Source organism: Tenrec ecaudatus, chromosome 5 (assembly GCF_050624435.1).
Source record: "Tenrec ecaudatus isolate mTenEca1 chromosome 5, mTenEca1.hap1, whole genome shotgun sequence".
Taxonomy (NCBI): domain Eukaryota; kingdom Metazoa; phylum Chordata; class Mammalia; order Afrosoricida; family Tenrecidae; genus Tenrec; species Tenrec ecaudatus.
In genome coordinates this window covers 150,532,632-150,552,537 of record NC_134534.1, presented here as the reverse complement: position 1 = coordinate 150,552,537, position 19,906 = coordinate 150,532,632, and the positions used below count along the sequence as shown (strand labels likewise).

The 19,906-nt window shown below is 55.1% G+C and overlaps 1 protein-coding gene across 1 annotated transcript in view; it reads right to left on the bottom strand.

The window, feature by feature from the left end:
- GRIP2 (glutamate receptor interacting protein 2) overlaps nucleotides 1–19,647 on the bottom strand; it is a 71,570-nt gene extending 51,923 nt beyond the window's left edge. The window contains exon 1 of the mRNA XM_075550894.1: nucleotides 19,626–19,647. Within this exon, the coding sequence (XP_075407009.1) occupies nucleotides 19,626–19,647 (22 nt within the window). The remainder of the gene's footprint in view (nucleotides 1–19,625) is intronic.
- Between the last annotated feature and the right edge of the window lie 259 nt (nucleotides 19,648–19,906).

Here is a 19,906-nt window from a genome sequence, read left to right as displayed (position 1 = left end):
TACAGAAAAACAGGGAACAACAAAACCTAACAAAAAGAAAAACTGATTTTAAAAGAAACCTCAATAGAAAAGGTCAACGTTGGTTCATATCCCGAAGGTTCTGGCCCAGAGACTCAGTTCGTCCATCCCATCGGGAGTAAAAGCCAAGGCCCCACCATGACTGACAAGGCCCATGGATCTGGCCGGGGCTCCCAGAACTCCGCTCCTAACACTCTCCCCTTTGCTCACTCTGCTTGAGCCAACTGGTCTCCTGGCTTCCATCGCCCAGTCAGAGGCCCACTCTCCCACCTAGCCACACACTCCCTCCCTCACCTCTTTGCAGAAATGGCACCTTCGGAGCGAGGACTCCCTCAACCAGCCCACTGACACTCCAGGGAGCTGAGCATTGGGCCTAAGGGACCCATACACTGGGACCTGTCCCCACCCCCACCCCCCTGCACCCCTCTAGCCCCTTGTTCTGTTTTATTTTTCTCCATAGCACCCAGCACCATCTATTTCCTGTCTTGTTTAGTTTATCGAGGGTCTGTTTCTATCCATTGGGATGTCAGGTCCAGGAGGACTGGGCTCTTGTCTGTCTCTCCACGGCGGTGGCTACAGTACAGAGAGCAGTGCTTGGCAATCAGAGATGCTCAGTTAAATAATAATAATATAGTGATAGTGAATTCATCTCCTGTTACAGGTGAGGAGGAGGAGTGAGGTGCTCAAGGTTATAAAGCCAGTAAGAGGCAGAGCTAAGATGCAATCCCAGCCTTCCTGACTCCACGGCCTGGCTGCTAGTTCTCAAGTATGTTTCCCCATGGTCACAGCTCCTATCTCAGGGAGCTCAGGCTCCGAGGAGCCCAGTACTCGGTCTGGCCAGAGCCTGCTTGGAGAAATAGTCCAGGCCATAGCTGAAGGACCACTCCCCTGCCTACCCCCACCCACCCCCCACTTAAGCCTCCTTGGTCTGAGCTGGGCAGTAAGTGCTTTCTCAGGTCCCGGAAACAAGGGCATCTTTATGGCCAGTGAGTCAGAGCAAGCCCCCCATCCTCAAGGCAGGAAAGAGAAGACCTGCGAGGGACCTTCCTGTCGAACTCGTGCACCCTGACCCTGGCCACCCAGAGACATGCCACAGTCCCTCCTTGCACTGTGGTGAGCTGGGAGGCAAACCGAGTCCCCAGTGGTGAGACTACATGAATGGCTGGGAGCAGCACTGGCAGAACTGGTGTGAGCAGAAAAAGCGTACAAGGGTACAGTCAAACAGAACTTCTGGGAGTTGCTGGGCATTTTGGGCCCTGTTTTCTCCTCTGCAAAAGGTGAAGGGTGTGTGTAGTGCCTTCAGTTGATCAGCTGATGATCAGTGTCGATCAGCTCCAGGGCAGGCCACATGACCAGGCCTGGCCAATCAGATACCTGGTTCAGAGACAGGTATGTATATATATGATCCAAGCTGGGCCAATGAGAGTCAACCCTGGGGCTTCAGGCATAATGATGGGGAAAAGCACACCTTTTCTTTCAGGGTGACTAAGCTGCTTGCAAAAAGCATAGAGGGGCCCTTTGGAGACACGGTACCTGCCTGGAATTGAAGCTAGCCCAAAGAGGGGCAGAGCAACAGATGCAAGGCCGGAACCCTATGATGCTCCTTGAGCACCCGGATCCCACAGTGCCTGAAGCCACATCTGTGGACTTGCCTTAGAAACAAAACAAAAAACCAAAGCACCTCAGTGCCAATTCAACAGAGACAGGTGTAATGGTGAGATTCTGAGACCTGGGCGAGAACCTGGACCTGTAAGGATGAGGGTTCAAGGAAGTCATTCCTAAAAGCCTCCAATGCCAGGCTCCAGAACTGAACTTTCGCAAGCTCCCAGCAGTGACAGTGTAGTGGACAGGAGGTGAGGGGTCCAGAGAGGAGACTGGGACAAAAGTTCAGGCAGGTGATGCTGCGTCCTAAGCAGGGCAGATCCCTCCCTGCCAGTGCCCCACTTAGGTCTCCAGGACACAGCTGCCCTGGGGCTGAGCTGCAGGACAACACAACCCCACTCCCCCGGGCTTCACACACCCAACATCAGGGTTCCCATCCCAGCTTTCCCATGGTGGCTGTGTGACCTTGGAGAAGTTACTTGACAGCTCTGTGTCTCAGCCTCCCCACACATAACAGTCTCCAACTCACAGTATGGTTTGAAGCATAAATGAGTTTAAAAAAAAAAACAAAATCCAGGGGAGATCTTAGAACCAAGTAGGATCTTAATACCTGTCAGGCATTATCACGATTAATAACATTATGATTATCTGGGTGCCTAAAATGGAACCAGTGGGGTAGCCTGGCCTCTACCAACTGATGTGGGTTGAGGGGGTAGAAGCCAAAGTCCACTGATTTAGATTACAATCATGGCTCAGACACAGCATCCTAATTGTGGGGCTTTGAGAACGCCACTTCTGATCTCTGAGCCTCAGTTTCCTCATTTGCCCAATGGGCCGATGGTCCCAACTCGGTCTCTGGCAGTGGTTCTCAACCTGTGGGTCATGACCCCTTTGGGGGTCGAATGACCCTTTCACAAGGGTCGCACAATTCATAACAGTAGCAAAATTACAGTGATGAAGTAGCAACAAAATAATTTTATGGTTGGGGCGTCACCACCCCATGAGGAACTGTATGAAAGGGCCGTGGCATAAGGAAGGTGGAGAACCCCTGGTCTATGGCATATGGGAGGGGAACAGAGTGAAGAGTGACATGGCCCCTGTCCCTGACAAGTTCCCTGTGGAGAAGGCTGAGGCCAGAGAGGGAGAGAACGTGGAAGCTGACGTCACACTCCTCCTCTGTCCTGGGGTCCACTCCTCTCCTCGGGGGTCCCAGTTGGAACCCCTACATGTGGGCAAGCATGACTGCATTCCCATGGAGCTCCCAGGGTGCTTACCTGCCTGCTGCTGGCCTCCCGGGAGCTCCTACCACTCCACCCCAACCCGAGCTTTGGGGGTGAGAGTGCCCCACTACCAGATAGCCGTGGCTCTTCCTAACACGGGCCCTGTCACCTTGCTCCCAGGAGGTGGGACCCGACTCCTGAGGCTCCTGCTACTGTAGGACAGCCCTGTGGAGACATGCGCTTCCCCTGCCGGTGGTGGTAGCCCGGATCCAACCTCTCAAACAGGCAGCCCCTCGCCTGCCTGCCCCGGCCAGGTCCCCGGGCCCAGCCCGCTCCCAAGTCCTATGTCTCTGGGGAGTCACAGTGCCCGCTTGCTGGTTCAGACAATCACCCTGCCTACCAAAAGGAAAACCAACCCAACACCAACAAGCCAGGTCTGCCCCCTCGTCACGACTCTATGTCAGAGACTATCCATCTTCCCGGGCACGGACAGCCTCATCTTTCTCTCCCACAAGGGCTAGTGGAGGTGAGCAGTCAACTTCACAGCTAGCAGCCCGGTGCCTAGCCCACAGTGCCACGGGGGGATCCTCACCGCGACGGCAGGCCCCCCTTACTCACCGCCCTCTGCGGGGTTCTCCCGGCCGAGCCCACACAGCATGTCCACCATTGTCTCTCCTGCAGCCCACTGGACTGCCTGGGAACCACGCTGCTCAGCCCCTCCCTGCCCTTCCCCAGGGAGGGGAGCTCTTGGCTCCCGCTGGCTGGGCATGGAGCCCACCCACTGCAGTGGGTGGCCCCTCCCTTAAAAGGGACACAGCTGTCCTAGTGGCTGGCTCTGGGTGGAAGGGGGAGGCATTTGAAGAAGGCATGGTGGGGTGGGGATGAGAGCTGGAAGGGGGCTCCCACAGAGCACTCCGACAGACAGCACTGTTGGAGACGGGACACTTGGGTGCCAGGTCTAGGTGGAGATTCCGGCAAGTGATTGGCCTCTCCTGGCCTCAGTTCCCCCTTTCCTGGAAAGGGGGAACATTGCCTTCCAGTTTGCATTTATTTAAAGTACCAAAACTCCAGGATGCAACAGACAACAGCAAAGCGGTTCCCTTTAGAGGCGCCTGTACTCACAGCCCGGGACACTCTTCCCCTGGTGTTCCGCCACGCAGCCCACCCTCCTCCAGTTTCTATAAAGTGGGGTCTGGGGAAGGCGTGCCCCACAGTTTGCTACAGGCAGCTCCCACTCAGCTTTCAGTGAAGGCAGAGAGAGGGCACTGGGCCCAGACCGCCTGCTCTGAGTTTGATGGGCAGGGGCAGTTGGTCAGAAGCTCTCCCCAGAGCTGGGGGGCTGTCTCCTCTCCACCCTGGCTGTCTTTCACCCTGCACACTGAGCTGATCCCATCAGACACCCAGAGCCCTGCCTCCAACTGCCCCTGCCCTCCACCCCCCTGCTCCATGTCCAGCGCTGCGGAGGAGCTGGAGAGGTCAGAGACACTGAATGGTGGGTCAGGATCCTGGATCCCACAGCCCACACACCAGCACAGTGCATCCAGCTGAATGAGAGAGGTGGCCACGCTCTCTGCCCTCTGGGAACATGTGGGTTCTTGTTGGCCCTGTGCCCTGCAGAGAGTGGAAGGGTCGCCTGCTGGTGAGGGCCCCTGAGCAGTGAATTCCCCCCCCCCATGGCACTTGGCCCACATCACCAGGCCACCTCATGCCGGTTCCTGCCCACTCACTGCTGATGGCACCATCAGAACAAGCAGCCTCTCTAGCCAGGACCTGGGCCACCTGCCCACCAGCACTCACAGGCGAGAGTTCCCTCCCCTGCTGCACACACACTTCCAAAGGCTGCCTTCCTCTTTCAATGACTTGGGCACGTCCCAGGTGCAGGGTGCAGGTACCAGCCCCGGGTGCAGGCCGGGTGCCCTGGGGCCGGCAGGGAGTCCAAAGTCCAAGGGGCACTTTATCACCTCAGCAGTGGGGTGGGGGTGCGGGGAAGAGCAGGAGAACATGCAGTGGCCTTTGCTGGACAATCAGGTAATCAGGGGAGAGCGGACAGGTTGCTCGGAGGATGAACTGCTTAAGAGATCCTGTGCCTCTTTCCCCTTGAATTTCCAGTCTCTTCAGGGAGGAGGGCAGATGGCACTTGGCTCTTGGGAGTCATATCTGTCCTTTCTTAGAAAATACTTGTTCATGAAACTAACAACCCAAAGCTCAACTGCTATCAAGTCAATGCCAACTCACAGTGACTCCATAGGGCACCGAGTGTAACTGAGATGGTAACTGTTTACGGGAGTGTTTCTCCCAAAGAGTGGGCTGGCAGTGTCAAACTACTACCTTTGCAGATCGCAGACCAGCATGCAGTGCCTGTGCCACCAGAGCTGTTGCTGACGACACCAGTGTATTTAAACAAGTGACTAAAACTGGCCATCAAAACCGTGCCGTGTCTCTGTCTCTCCCTGCCTTGTTGCAATTTACTTTTGTGTACAAGAACCTTCTGGAAAGGTCCTACCATGGGTCTCCCCACATTCTTCTGTGCGTCTGCTGTACTGGGCACTGGGGACCTAGAAATGAGAACACAGATGGGAGCAACGCCTCTGTCCCCGTCATCGGCCTGAGTTCGTTTTTACTGAGTTTCATTCAAGTGCCGGTTCGGAAGAAGCCTCGCCTCCTTTCAAAACAAGACTGAGCGCCATGAAGCAGCCGGGAGTGGAAGTCACATGTTTAGGGCCGCCTAGAAGGTAAGAGGTAGGGCCAGGTGCTGGCAGCCTGTGCTGTTCCACCTCCCTCCGTGGCCTGGCAGAACCACAGGGACAGTTTAATGGGCAATCAGTGGATCTGAGCGTCCAAATGAAAACATACTTAGCACTTCCCGGCAGGTGTTTCTGAACCTTCCACTGGAGGATGGGCAGGAATTGGTCAAGGAAAAGAGAAGGCATTCCAGAAACGAGTCTGTGGGAGAGATTCCAGTGGCCAGTAAGAAGGGGGAGGAGCCCTGGGGGCATGGTGGTGGAGTACTGGGATGCAAACTGGAAGCTTGGACAACACCAGCTGCCCACCCCTCGGGAGACAGACTGGACTTCCCCTCCCATAAGCAGTTACAGTCTCGGAAACCCACCAGGGCAGCTCTGCCCTGCCCTAGAGGGTCACCAAAACTTGGCACCAACTCAGCGAGAGGGCGTTGAGTAAGGGCTGTGGCAGGAAGGGTGGGAGGAGCTGGACCCTGAGAGTGCCAGCGCCTCGGAAGTGCACACTAGTATCCAACGAGCCAGGAAGCTAGGACAGATGGTATGGAGTTACTTGTGCTTTTTAATCTGTAGCAGACTGTTCACACTCACCACCCCATCTCCCACCCCCCCCCCCCCCAGCATCAAAGCCCATCCTTACCTTGCTTCTGCGTGTGGCCTGGGCACCACCACCCACCACCCACCCCGAGGCCCTGGAAATGCAGAAGACTCTCAAGCCCCACCCTCAGTCTGGGGACAGCGTCCTCGGAGGACCAGTCTCAAGCTTGAGAAGCACTGCAAAAAGAGTTGGGCGTTTGTCCTGTAGGCAGCAGGGAGCCAGGGACTGCCGCAGAGCCAGAGGGAAAGAAGGTCTTAGGATCACAGCCTTGGAGGCTCTTTGGGAATGAGCAGAGAGGCCCCTTCTGGGAGCGGAGAGCTAGCAGAACGGCTGCTCAGCCCTGCTCGGAAGATGGACGTGTATCCGGCACTGCCAACCTCAGCGGGACCGAGGGTAAAGGGGACAGATGACTGAGAGCTGGCAGGGGCTGGGTGCCACACCTGCCAGTGTCTCCAGTGACAGCCCCAGACTGGTGCATGCTTCAAACACTTCAGATGACATGTGAAGGGATTAAGCCCCCTAGGGGAGGTGCAGCACCCCCCCCCCACCCCGCCACTCCTGCCATCCCCGTCCCTGTTCCCAACATCAGCCTACCAGGATGAGGGAAGGGTTTCCTTCTTTCCCGAGAGGCCCAGCTATGCCTCTGAACCCCAGTCCTTGGGTTTGCACTGAGCTAAGAGTTTTGTGAGACAGTTGGCCTGCGTGCACACAGGCCGGAGGATGGATTCCAGGTCGGCTATCTCCTAGCTGGGTGACCATAGAATAGGAAGAATAAAAGCCATCTCACCCTCTAAGATACAACACTTGTTCTCTTCTCACCCAGGGTAAATAAAACACTCAAGGAAAATATCCACGCAGACGGGTAATGGACTCCCCAAGGTGCCGCATGGACAAGCCTGAGACCAGACAGTCTCACTGACCAGCCAGTCCCACTACGGACAGCTCTGACCAGATCACGACAGAAGATCCTGGCCTCGGGCAGAAAAATGGGGAGCAAAATTCAATGTCATGAGAAAGAGCAGGTTCGGTCTGATCGAGGCTAGTGGAATCCACACGATTATGAACATAGACACTCTTCAAAGCTAGAACTGAAACCACTCCTGGCAAGATCACCTTCCAGCCATGCCACAGATAACCTGCACACTCACCCGAGGAAGAATGTCCTTCTCAGTACAACGGACCCCATCGGATCAAAAGGACAGTGTGAGCCCAAAAGCAAGGTTCAGCAGGCAGAAAAGGGCAGGAAAGATGGGTGCATGGGAATGGAGGACCCAGGGAAAAAGTGGGAAGAAGGCTGAGACACTGAAGGGGCTGCAATCGCCACAAAGTAAAATGTGTATGTGTTGTGGAAAGGGACATGAATTCACTTTGTAAACTTTTACCCGAACCACAATAAAATGTGCCCTCGGCTCCACGATAAAGGTCTCTGCTCCTGCCCTCCCTCAACGTAGGAACACTTGGTTCTATTAACCTGCATTCTATGGTGCTCACCTTCGGGACACAATCGCCAAAGTCAAAATGGGTGCATAAGCAAATGTGGTGAGGAAAGCTGATGGTGTGCAGCTATTTAAAGATATAGCACCTGAGGTCTTAAAGGCTTGAAGGTAAACAAGCAGCCATCTAGCAGGGAAGCAACAAAGCCCACATGGAAGAAGCACACCAGCCTGTGTGACAGTATCAGGCATCAGAAGACCCCAAACCTGTAAATGATGGGATCAGGCATCAGAAGACCCCAAACAATGTAAATGATGGGGGTTGAAATGGAAACCCAAAGCTCATCTGTAGACCATTGGACATTCCCTCACAGAAGTATCACCAGGAAGGAAGAAGTCAGGTGCATATAGTACCAACGGAACACACAACATTCCTCTAGTTCTTTAATGCTTTCCTCTACCTCCAATTATTATGACCCCAGTTCTACCTGACAAATCCGGCAAGACAGGAGCACACACATTGGTACAGATAAGAGCTCTTGACACACAGAATCCAGGATATACAAACCCTTCAGGAACAGTAATGGGCGTAGCGACACCATGAGCGTAGGGGGGAGATGTGGGGTTGAAGGGGGAGAAATGGGGAACAGACTACAATGATTGATGGATTAACCCCCACTCCCAGGGTAACAAACAACAGAAACGTGGGCAAAGGGAGACAGGAGACAATGTAAGATATGAAAATAATAATAATTTATTATTTTAGGGTGGGGGCATGGGGGAGGGAGGGAAAAAAGAGAAGCTGATGCTGAGGGCTCAACCATAAAGAAATTCGTTTGAAAATGATGATAGTAACATATGTACAAATGATTGTTATAAAGCTGTAACACCCCCCCCCCAAAAAAAAAAAGTCTTCCTTGAACATGATGGTCTTTCCATATCTATGGGATCAAAATGGCAGAGGCCACTGGGAAGGCTGGCTCGGCACCTTAGGGGGCAGTGTGTTTATGGCAGGGAGGGAAGGACAACTCAGGGAGGAGGGAGAGAGTGGTGACACGACCCTAACCATGGAATGCGTGTCACTGAAAGGCACACGCAGAAACTGTTCAATTGGAATGTGTCCTACAACAAAGGACAACAAATTCATTAAAAAAATAAACACAACACCTCACCCCGAAGGTTGGGGAGGCCACGGGTGAAGGAGTCAGAAAGGGTGTTTCCATTCCCTTTCTTGCCGAGCATCTCAGGTCAATGCGGAGAAAAGGCTGGAGAAGCAGGGCCTCCAGAGGGAGCCTTGGAGTCAGATGTACCCAGGTCCCCGTCCCCCCAGCGGTGTGCCTCCTGAGCAAGTGGCTTTTCAAGGAGCCTGGTTTCCCACCTGTGAGGAACTGAGGGCGGAGACCTTGGAAGAGCTTTGAACTACCCGGCATATGCTCATCAGCTCATTCCTCCTCTGTTCGCGGGGCGCAGTGGCTCTGCTGATGGGGCGATCCTCGGATGCATGGGCTGTTCCTCAGACTGTAGGACTCCTAGCATAGCTGTTGCCTTTTCACCAACGGTCAGTGGTAGCTTGAGTCCTTGAGATATCCCATCATTGCCCCCACCTGACAGGGGACAGCAACCATCACCTGTAAGGACCAACCCCTCTCTACAGAGGATCAGACAGAGGGGGGAGGCGCCCTGTGAGGATGCAGCCACAGCAGCAGAAGGAATTGCCAAGGACTTGCTAATAGCCACGAGAAGCTAGGAGACAGGAGGGGACGAGGTCCTCTCATGGGGTCCTCAGGAGAAAATGGCATAGCCATTAAACACGCTGATGTGGACTTCCGGCCTCCCCAACTGTGCCGAGAAAATCATCTCTGCTCTTCAAAGACCCCCCGAGGGATGAAAAACGAGCCCAGGGTGCACTGTGGTAGCACACCTATCTTCCATGGCCATGCACCTCGTGCACAGCCACCACCTGCAGGTCAGTGTCTGCTCCTGAACAGGTTTCTCTGGGCCCCTGGCCGAAGACAGACGAGGAGGGAAAGTCTGGCAATCTACTTCTGAAACGTATCCAAGGACAGCACTACTGACCAGCAACCAACCACCAGGCTGACGCAGGACTGGGCGACGTTTTCTTCCCTCGAGCTTGGGGCCCCGTGAGCTGGGGGCTGCCTGCACAGCAGAGTTTGAGACAGAGGAAGAGGGACACGAGGAGACGACCTGATCTGAGGTCTCCCCCAGCGCAGAGCTGGACCCTAGACCTAAACTTCTGTCCTTCCCCTCAGATCCAGGGCTGAATCTGTCATAGCCGGAAGCAAGTCATGTCTTGAGTCCACAGGGGGACTCGGACTGACCTTCGGAAATGGAGTCTGGGCAAGAGGGAGGCAGAGAAAGAAAAGAAGTAACTCAGGGTTGGAGTGGCCTGTCAGTTGCTTCCACCTTCCGCCCGTTCCCCAGCCCCAGGGGCCAGGCCAGAACGATCAGTCTCCTTTCTGGTCCCCCTCAGACCACCCAAGGGGCGTGCCTCTGCCAGTTGGAGAGTATGCACATGACAGAGGAACTGACAACCAGCAGGTTCCACGGAACTGACTTGGGAGCCCCAGCTGCTGACCCTACGGCATCTTTGGGAATCACGGACTGTGAGGGGCCGTCAGCCCAGGGGCCTGGCCAAGGCCTGGGGCAGCTCCTCAGGGATCCCTCTTGAAAAAGAGGAAGCACTGAAGGGCGGCTGTGCCAGGCACAGTGGGCGGGCATGTGGTCACACTGAGGGTGGAGTGGGCTTTCCTGGGCCCCTCCAAATGAGTGATGGGGTGCTGAGGGCACAGTCAAGCTGTCAGGAGAAAGAACTTGACTTTCATCAGAATGAATTCTGGCTCCCACTCACGGCCGGACAATGAAGGCAATTGACTAGCTGATGAGGCACTGGGAGGGGCCCAGTGCTCCTGGGTGGAGAACCCACTGAATGGAGCTGGGAAGACAGACCTCGGGCGCAGTGGGGTACCAGGGGCAAGAAAGCCTAGACTCCAGGCTCTCAGCAGTTCACAACCTGTGGGTCACGACCCCTTTGGGGGCAGAATGATCCTTTCACCTTATTCATAACAGTAGCAAAATGACAGTGATGAAGTAGCAACGAAAATAATTTTATGGTTGGGGGTCACTGCAACATGAGGAACTGTATGAAAGGGTCACAGCAAGAGAGCTGCAGGTGAGGACAGATGCCCAGAGGCCTAGAAAGGGAGGACAGCGCGTGAGGTCCAGTGCCCAGGTAGGGCAGGCTGGGGTCAGGACTCTCGAAATCCAGCTGTGGCCACAGAGCTGTGCTTGGCTGTTTGTAGAAGGCAGCCCGCCCAGGAGCTCTTTCCTCTTCCAGGTATACCCTCTCCCCCTTTCATCCTCAGAGTGAACTTGAATGCCTCCTCCACGGAGCAGCCCACCCTGAGGATGCTGGCACTGGTGCCTGTCCATCCTTCCACCACTGGGGGACGCTAGACTGTCCTGCTCACTGGTTTGAACCCGGCGCACACAGTGATAAACGCGTACTAAATGAGTCAATGAGACAGAGATAGACAGATGGGTGTACACAATCCCTGAATTGCTCCCCGAAAAGACACCAATACCTCATCTTCTCTAACACCTCAATCCCAGGCTGTTTGGCCCTCCTCAGGAGCCACTCTCTTCCTGAGCAGTTGTGGGACTCCTCCCCCTCATCCTGAGCTAGAGTCTCCCTCCCGGTGACTCCAGGGGCTCCAGCTGGGCCCTCTGGACCCCCGCCCAGAGGAGCTCCCTGCAGAGACTCAAGGCCCAAAGCTGAGTCTATATCATGTCCTCTGAACCCTGGCAGAAAAGGTTGCCACAGCTCAGGGTTGGAAAGAGACCTAGCAGAGACCCTGAGGCTCCCCTCGGTGCCAGGGACCCGCTCCTCTATAAGCCCAGGGCTGCCTGGGGGGTGGGAAGGGAGATCCCCCCCATACGCACAACCACCACCAGAATGATCCCTGGCCAAGTCACAGCCCAAGCCTCGCTGGCATCTCCACGCCAGATAAGACATGCTGGAGCGCCCATGCCTCCTCAGACGGGGGAAACGGAGGCTCAGAGAGGCCATACGGCAATGTAAGTGAGGCTCTGCCCAGCCCTGCAGATCAGGATGTGCCTTCATCCCCACCAGGTTTAATCGCCACCACTTCACACGGAGGCAAGAGACTGCGGAGCTAGGTCTCTGTCGCCAAAGCCTTCTCAGCAGGGCTCTGGGATGAGTTTGGCTAATCCAATGAACTTAGATAGGTGAGGACCTTGGAGTCTGGCACTGATGGCGAACCTTCTGGCGCGGTGATCCTGTCGGTAGGCCCGAAGGAGGCCCTGGGCCAATGGTCCCACGCTGCTAGAGGCACCATGCGGGGCCCTGCAGGGTTTGGAACAGCGCCCTGCGGTCTGCTCCTCTGTGAACAAGGTTCGGCCCAGAGATTCACGGGCCAGTGCTTGCCTGCAGCCTGCCAGCTGAGGCGCCTTGTGGACGAGGGCCCCTCAGCACAGGTCAGGAGACATCCTGGTGAGTTTGCCAGTGTGCCCACGGCTGATCCCAGCTGCTTCTTCCGCCTCCTTTCTCCTCACCGCTTCCCAACTCTGAGCACACGGAGCCTTTCCCACCTTGGAGTGGAGGGACGGACGGGGGGGGGGGGGGGGGGGGGGGGGGGAGGGGAAGAGGTGGACAGGAACGCTCTTGCCCTGATCCTGCAGGGCCAGCAGGAATCTTTACCTTGCTCTGGCTGGCCACCCCCCTGCCCCGCCCCCTGCCCCCGCCCCGCCTGCCCCCATTGGAACCCAGCACCAAAGTGGTGATGAACACAGGCAACACAGTCTAGTCTGCTCTCTGGTCTCTGTGGCCTGAGAGGAGCACTGGATTCAAGTTCTGGGGACAGTGATCAAAACCGGCCCTGACCTTCCCATGTGTAAAAGGGGAGTGCCTGGGGGGGGTGGGTCTGGAAAAAGCAGGAGCTGTAGTCTCCAGGGACTGCATGGGCTCCGATCTTCAGCAAACCTTCCTCAACAGACACACATTGCAAAAAGGACACTGAGACCCACTGAGGGACAGGGACCTTGCCCAAGGTCACCCACAGGGTCCGCATGCACTGATTGTGCACGGCTATTAGAGAGTACTACGTGTGGCCCCTCCTTGTCCGCCCACTGGCCCACCACATCTGCTTATGAGTCACCGTCGCCTTGGCCAAGACAGCCGAGCGGGTGGGGGCTGAAAAGACAAGGTCAGGCCAAGGAGAGTGAGTGGGCAGATGGGGGAGGAGGTTTGGAAGCTTTCGGCACTGGAGATCTGGGAGGGGGGCCCAGGAGGGAAACTGAGGCCCAAAAGGGCAGGGACATGCTTGGGGGCTCACAGAGTCGGGTGTGTGATTGACATTCTTTCCAGTCCACTGGGCCATCACCCCAGGGGGGAAGACAGGGGCCAGCAGCCTTTGCAATTATCCGGACAATTAAGCCAGCAGATGGCCCTGCCGGATCGTACATGCCAACGGACAATAGGAGTTGAGGAGGGCTGTGAGTTGCCAGGAGCAGCACAGGTCTGCAGAGAGGTGTTCTGGAGACATCCCTGAAAAGGCTGGGCTCGGATGGGGAATGTCTGCTCAGACTGCCCTGGTCCACGGATCAACCCCAGGCTCTGCTCTGCTCTGCTCAACACCACCATGCTGGGGAGTGGGCAGAGGTAGTGGCCTCAGGTAGGGGGAAAGAGATCCTGTCCTGGGAGAAGGGCTGCAGAGGAGCCATACAGGCCCTTAGGCTGTCTGACTGCAGGGCTGTCCTGGGACAGGGTGAGGAGAGAGAGAGGGGCAGTGTCCCTGGGGAGCCTCTGGGGGCAGGCTTAGAGAACAGGCAAGGGCTCACCAGCAGCATCCATGCTCCTGGCAGCAAAGGCTACCAATCATCTGGCCTGAGCAAGTGAGGCTGAGGCTTGGATATCAGCAGATGGAGAGGGGGCTCAGACCTCCCCCCTCCTAACTGGGGGACCCTGAAATACTGCTTCCCCTTTGGGCCACAGTTTCTTCAGCTGCAAAAGGGAGCGAGTCCGTGCCTACCTCACAGAACTGCCATGAGGATGAGAAACAACATGGGAAATAATTAGCACGGTGCCTGGCACAAAGTCAGAGTTCAGCAAAGACTCAGGGAACCAAGGACAGGCCCAGTGGGATGGCTGACCCATTTCCAGGAACAAGCCCAGGGACAGGGGTGTATTCCTGGCTTCCTGATAAACACAGAACTTCCAGGGTCTCTGTGACATAGTAGTTGACAGGAAATTTGGGTACCCTAAGGAGCCCAGGTGGCACAGTGGATTAAGAGTTGGGCTAGTAACTACTTGCAGGGGGAGTAGTTTGACCCCGCCAGCTGCTTTGTGAAGAAAGATGGGACTTGCTGGTCCCAAGAAGAGTTACCGCCTCAGAAACCCACAGGGGCAGCTCTACTCTGCCCTATAGGGTCCCCATGCGTCGGCACTGACTCAATGGCAGTGAGTGAGAAGGTACCACTGCTGGTTAGGCATTGGGGTACTAACTGAATGGTCACTAGTTCAAACCCACCAGCTGCTCCAAAGAAGAGAGGTGAGGCTATGGGTTCCCGTAAAGGTTTAAAACATCTTCTAGTGGGTGGCCAGGATTCAGAATCGACTCAAAGACAGTGGGCTTAGTTTTCGGTAGGGGGGTGCCGGAGGGAGTCAGATGGGGGACCCAGTGTGAGAGATGGCAGGAACCAGGTGTGGAGCCAACGTGAGGTCCAGGAGCCCCGTCACAGCAGGAAGCAGTCAGTGAGGAACTCATCACCAAGCTTGGAGGACATGAGCACAGCCCTGGGCCCAGAGACCCCCCCACCCCATTCAGCTGAGGACAGGAATTACCATCCCAAATCACCTCCTTATGCCCAATATTGGCCATCCCTCCTACAGGGCATCCATGCTCCCGCCCAGGAAGAAGAGGCCTGATGGTTTGCCCCCACCCAGCACCTCCCCTGGAGCCCTCTGCTCCAGCCCCATCTGCCTGTAGACAGGAACTCGCTCTTGCCTCGGGACCTTGGCACTGGCCGTGCCCTCTGCCAGCCACACTTCCTCAGCTCTCCAGTGAGGCCCACTCTAGCTCAGCATTGCCCCTCTGCCTACCACCCCTTCTTCCCCTTTGCTCTTTCTCTGGCAGCCTTCATCGCCACCACGCTCTCCTGGAGTGTCTTGCGCACACTCTCTGTGGCCCTTCCTGGAACCTCGGTTCAGGGAAAGTCGGCGCGTTGGCCATCATAATCCTAGGGCCTAGCCGAGGGCCTAGGACAGCGCCTGCCATATAATAGTCATTCAACCCACATCGGCTGAATTAGTGAAGGGCAAGGGTCAATTCTGTCCACTCCACAGCACTTCTTCCTCCCTGTATCTCCACCGACGACCAACCCAGGAGCCTGCGTTCACTGAAACATGCAAAGCTGTTCAAGACCCATCCATGGTCCCCACTGCCCCCTGGACCATGTCCAAGGTCCACAGTCTGCCCACCTGTTCACACCGACTATCCCAAAGTCATCCGAACTCTAGGCAACCTCGCAAGCTGATCTCGATGCTCAAAGCCATTTCCCCTCTGATCTAGCTGGCAAATGCCTACGCATCTTTAAAGACCCTATCTATGAGCCCTTCCGAAGCTTTCTCAAGCAAGTCATTGCTCTCTCTTTCCCGGACTGAAAGACTGGCATCACAAACCTACCGTTCTCCCCGTGGTCGGAGCCCTCGGGCTGAGGAGCTGTGACTGATTGGGGGTCCAACCTCCAGCACAAAATGGGGCTCAGTTAACAGGGCTGATCCTACTAGCCAGGACAACCCACCCTGGGGAGAGCCCCCTTACAGATGGAAAAAAGGAAAGGCTGAAGACTTAACAAAAAGAGACTGGGCCACGTGGCCTTGGACAAGGCCCTTCCCATCTCTGCACCTCAGCTTCTTCACCTGTTGAGCCAGGGTTCTGGGGCTGTCATTGCTACTTAGAGCTAACTTTCAGCTGAGCCCTCTGCTTTCTGCCCCGGCATGAGGTCTCCACAGCACAGAGCCTGCTGCCAGCAGGGAAAGGTGGGCGGGAAGGGGTGAACAGGCACAGAACGCGCCTGCATGCGGCAGCATGGACAGCTGCTATGGACGCGTGCCCATCAACCAGCCAAACCCCAGCCCAGGTCGGCCCCTCCTGGCCACTGCAGGCCACGGGTTTTATTGATGCTGCATGTTTGAGGCCATTACCCAAATGCATTCTTCACTCTGGTCTCCAGACAGATAAAAGGCAAGAGCTTTCTTCCGATGACAGATCTCACAGCCCCACCTGGGATCCCTAGGGGCTCGTGGTGGGTGCCGAAACCAAACGCACTGCCACTGTGTGCCCTGCCGACGCATAGCGACCCTGTAGGGTGAGGAAATTTCCCCAGGGCGAGGCACCTGGAATGACACCTAGTATCACCAGGTGGTTCCAGCCAAGCTTTAGGTCCCAGGCCATGAGAGAAGTTGCTTGCCCTCCACAGTGGCCAATCCAGCCCAGGCTAAACCTGACCCCTAAGCATTTATGCTTGGAGAAAGAGCCCTGGAGAGATAGTTAGGCAGACCCAAAGTTGCAGCCAGGCTTGTGGGGCTGAAATCCAAACTGCATACCCACCACTGCTGACTCTGGTTTCCTCCCAGGGACAGCAAGGGGAGGGGGTGTGGGGTGTGTGTGTGTGTGTCAGTTTTAAAAACATGAATCCAGGAAGAGACTCACGTAGGCTGTGTCTCAACAGGGACTATCCTACTAGGGGCTACGTCCAGCCATTAATCATGGTCTCTGCTCTCACTCCTTACATACAGTTCCTCCCCCTACATGCACACACTCACAAGTTAACACACACATGCACACTCACTCACGGACACCATAACACATGCACACACACATATCAACACACACATGCACTCACACCATAACACATACACACACATATCAACACACATGTACTCACACTCACACCATAACATGCACTCACACTCACACCATAACACACACACATATCAACACACACATGCACTCACACCATAACACATGCACACACACTCTCACATGTCAACACACATGCACACTCACACTCACATACATCATAACACATGCACATACTCACACATACATCTAAATTCACACTCACACCCACATACACCACAGCATATGCGCACACACCATAACACATGCGCACACACTCACATATCAACACATACATGCACACTCACACACATCAGAACACATACATACACACACTCACAAATTAACACACATGCACTCACACTCACATACACCATGACACATGCATGTACACCAACACCCACATGCGCACTTATATGCACCATAACACATGTATACACACTCACAAATTAACACACACATGCACTCACTCACATACATCATGACACATGTACATTAACATGCACATAAACTATAATTTACACACATTCACATGCATGAGAACACATGCACACACATCAACATACACATGCACACTCACACCCCCATACACAATAACACATTAACAAACACACTCGCATATGAACAGACACATGCACACTTATACTCACATACCCCCCGACACACATGCACACTCACACCCAATTACACCATAACATATGCACATACTTGCACACTTTCACACAGTGCCCCCTGCCAGCACGATACACCCCAAAAGGAGAGAAGAGGTCTTCAGGGACATGCCACACGAGGGGGAAAACAACAAAGGAGTCTGGCACAGACAAGTGGAGTGGGAAGGAGGAGACAGAGAGATAGACAGCCACGCACGAGACCCGATCAGGCACAGAAAGTGGGAGAGAGATGAAAGGGGCAGGTGCAGAGAGAGCCACCAGCAAGGGAGACCCAGACCCAGACAGAGACAGTCGGAGATCTTTTAAACTATCTATAATCATCAAAGGGAGAAAGACAAAGAGACAGTTAGACTCAGACAAAGGGATGCGGAGGGAGGGGAAGCAGGAGAGACCCAGAGAGCGATGGGGAAGGCACAGAGAAGCAGAGACACCCACAGATGTGGAGCCCAAAGGACACCCAGGACCAAAGGGCAAGCCGGCTGAGCAACCCCAAAGACGCCAGGAGAGAAGAGAAAGGACAGCAGGGAGGTGCAGCAGGCAGTCACCAGAGGCAGGAGGGAACCAGTCCAAGGCCCTGGAGGCCCCTCCACATTCTCAGGTCCCTTCCAGCTAACCTCCACCTCAGCTAACCCCCACCCCCCTTTCGACCCAGCACATCATCCCACCAGTACCTTTGGGCTGCCGCCTCACCACTCCCAGCCGCCACTTGAGAGACAGAGCCAGCATCCTGGCCTTCCTGTGGCTCAGTCCCCAGGCCCTGGGCCAGGGCAGGGTCTGCGTGGATGGAGACTCTAGGCGGGCGCTCTGTGAGGCTGTGGAGCTCCCGCGTTAACTGGCAGCGGCTGGGCGCTCCCTGCTCCGCCCTCCGAGTTGCTAAAATAGATAATCCTCCCAGAGCAGAGCAAGTAAGCAGCAGTGGCATCCCTGGTGACAAGACCCTCCCTCCCTCCACCACAACTCTGGGAGTGCAGCTGGGGGGAGAGCTCCAAGCACCCCAAGAGCTCTTCCCTCCAAAGGCCTCACCGTGCCCAGCCCATCTTCCCCAAGCTCATGGCCATCCCGGTCCACTCTGCTTCCTGCCCCCGTGGGACTGTGAGACTAGAACTCTATGGAAATCAAAAGCTTCATCTCTCTTAGGGAGCACCTAGTGGCTTCAAACTGCTGACCTTGCAGCCAGCAGCCCAGTGCATAATGACTACACCTCCAGGGTTCCTCCCATCGGCCCTGGGAATCCGTCAGTCGCCTTCCCAGGCCAGGGCTGGGCAAGGCGGGGTCCTGTGCCTTGGCTGCCCTCCCTCTCTGGCCCGCTCCACTGCATTTGGAAGTGTTGTTGGGATAGCCTCAGGGCAGACAGCCTCAACTTCCTCTCACGGAGTGGCGGGTGTGTTTGGATGGCTGACTTTGAGGTTACCGTGCAGGCCACCGGGGCTCCTTACACCACGCCAGCTGCCGTCAGATCAAGTCTAACTCACGTGTGTTAGAGATCTTCCTTTCAGTAGAAGATCACAAAACAAAAAAGGTTTTCTTGGCACACAATCTGCCCATGGCACAATACAAGAGTTCAATCATATCACCCCCACCAAGAGTTTAGAACACCCCCTTCTTTCTTGCACTCATTGGTTTTAACCCTACACCCGCTAACAAACCATCAATCCTCTATGTATAGATTTTCTCATCATGGGTTTCATACACAGGAAAACATACTAAAGAAACAAAAACCATCAAACAAAACCCAAGGAAATTTACTAAAACTAAATAAAAACTGACCATGTAAAACAGAAAAGCCTCAATCGGAATGAGAGCAGAACATATTAAAAACATGAACAAATTTAAAATGGGCCCCAAGGGAGATCCAATGATAAGGTGTTCAGTGTTAACCTACTGGCACCAGCAATAATCCACTTTCCAGTGCACAGACGGTTCCCCTTCCCTGGTCTATGCTCAGAGGGGATTCGCCAGAGACAAAGCCTTTCTTTTGAGGCACCCCTGATTGGACTTGAACCTCCAATCTTTCAGTTAGCAACTGAGCATGTGAACCACCTGCCCCACCCAGGGACTCCTGAATGAGCCCTTCTCATTTATCCACCAGCCTTTTTAATTCTGTCCAAGAGGAAATCTCCTTTTGAGTTGACCGGGCCTTCGTGTTGTGCCTCCCTGACGCTTGGGGGTCAACCCTTCTAACGAGAACAGAGCAGGCCCCGGGCCAGTCTTCTGTCGGCATCTAGGGGAGCTTCCTGCCCCTTGATCTTTCAAGGCACATGGAGTAGGGAATCTCTCGAGGCTCATGCTGAGGAGGGGTTACGTCTCCGAGTCTCAGGTCCCCCCTGCACACTGCTATGTGGCTGTTGTGAGGCAATCCAGCCCAGAGGGCCTAGCGTGCACTGTCCTCTCCCACACCGCACTCACGTCTCTCCCACATCTGCGCCATGGCTGCAACCACCATGCCAATGCATCTTACGGAGGGCCCGCCTCTTCTTCACAGACCCTCGACATGACCGAGCATGCTGTCTTTTTCCAGGGTCTGCGCTGTCCTGATAGCAAGTCCAAAGCACGGGAGACAAAGTCTCGCCATCCTCATGTCTAAAAAGCATTCTGGCTGTCCTTCCGAGACAGGGGCGTTGGGCTCTTGGCAGTCCGTGGTACTTCGATACTCTTTGCCAGCACCTCTTTCAACCGCATCAGTTCAT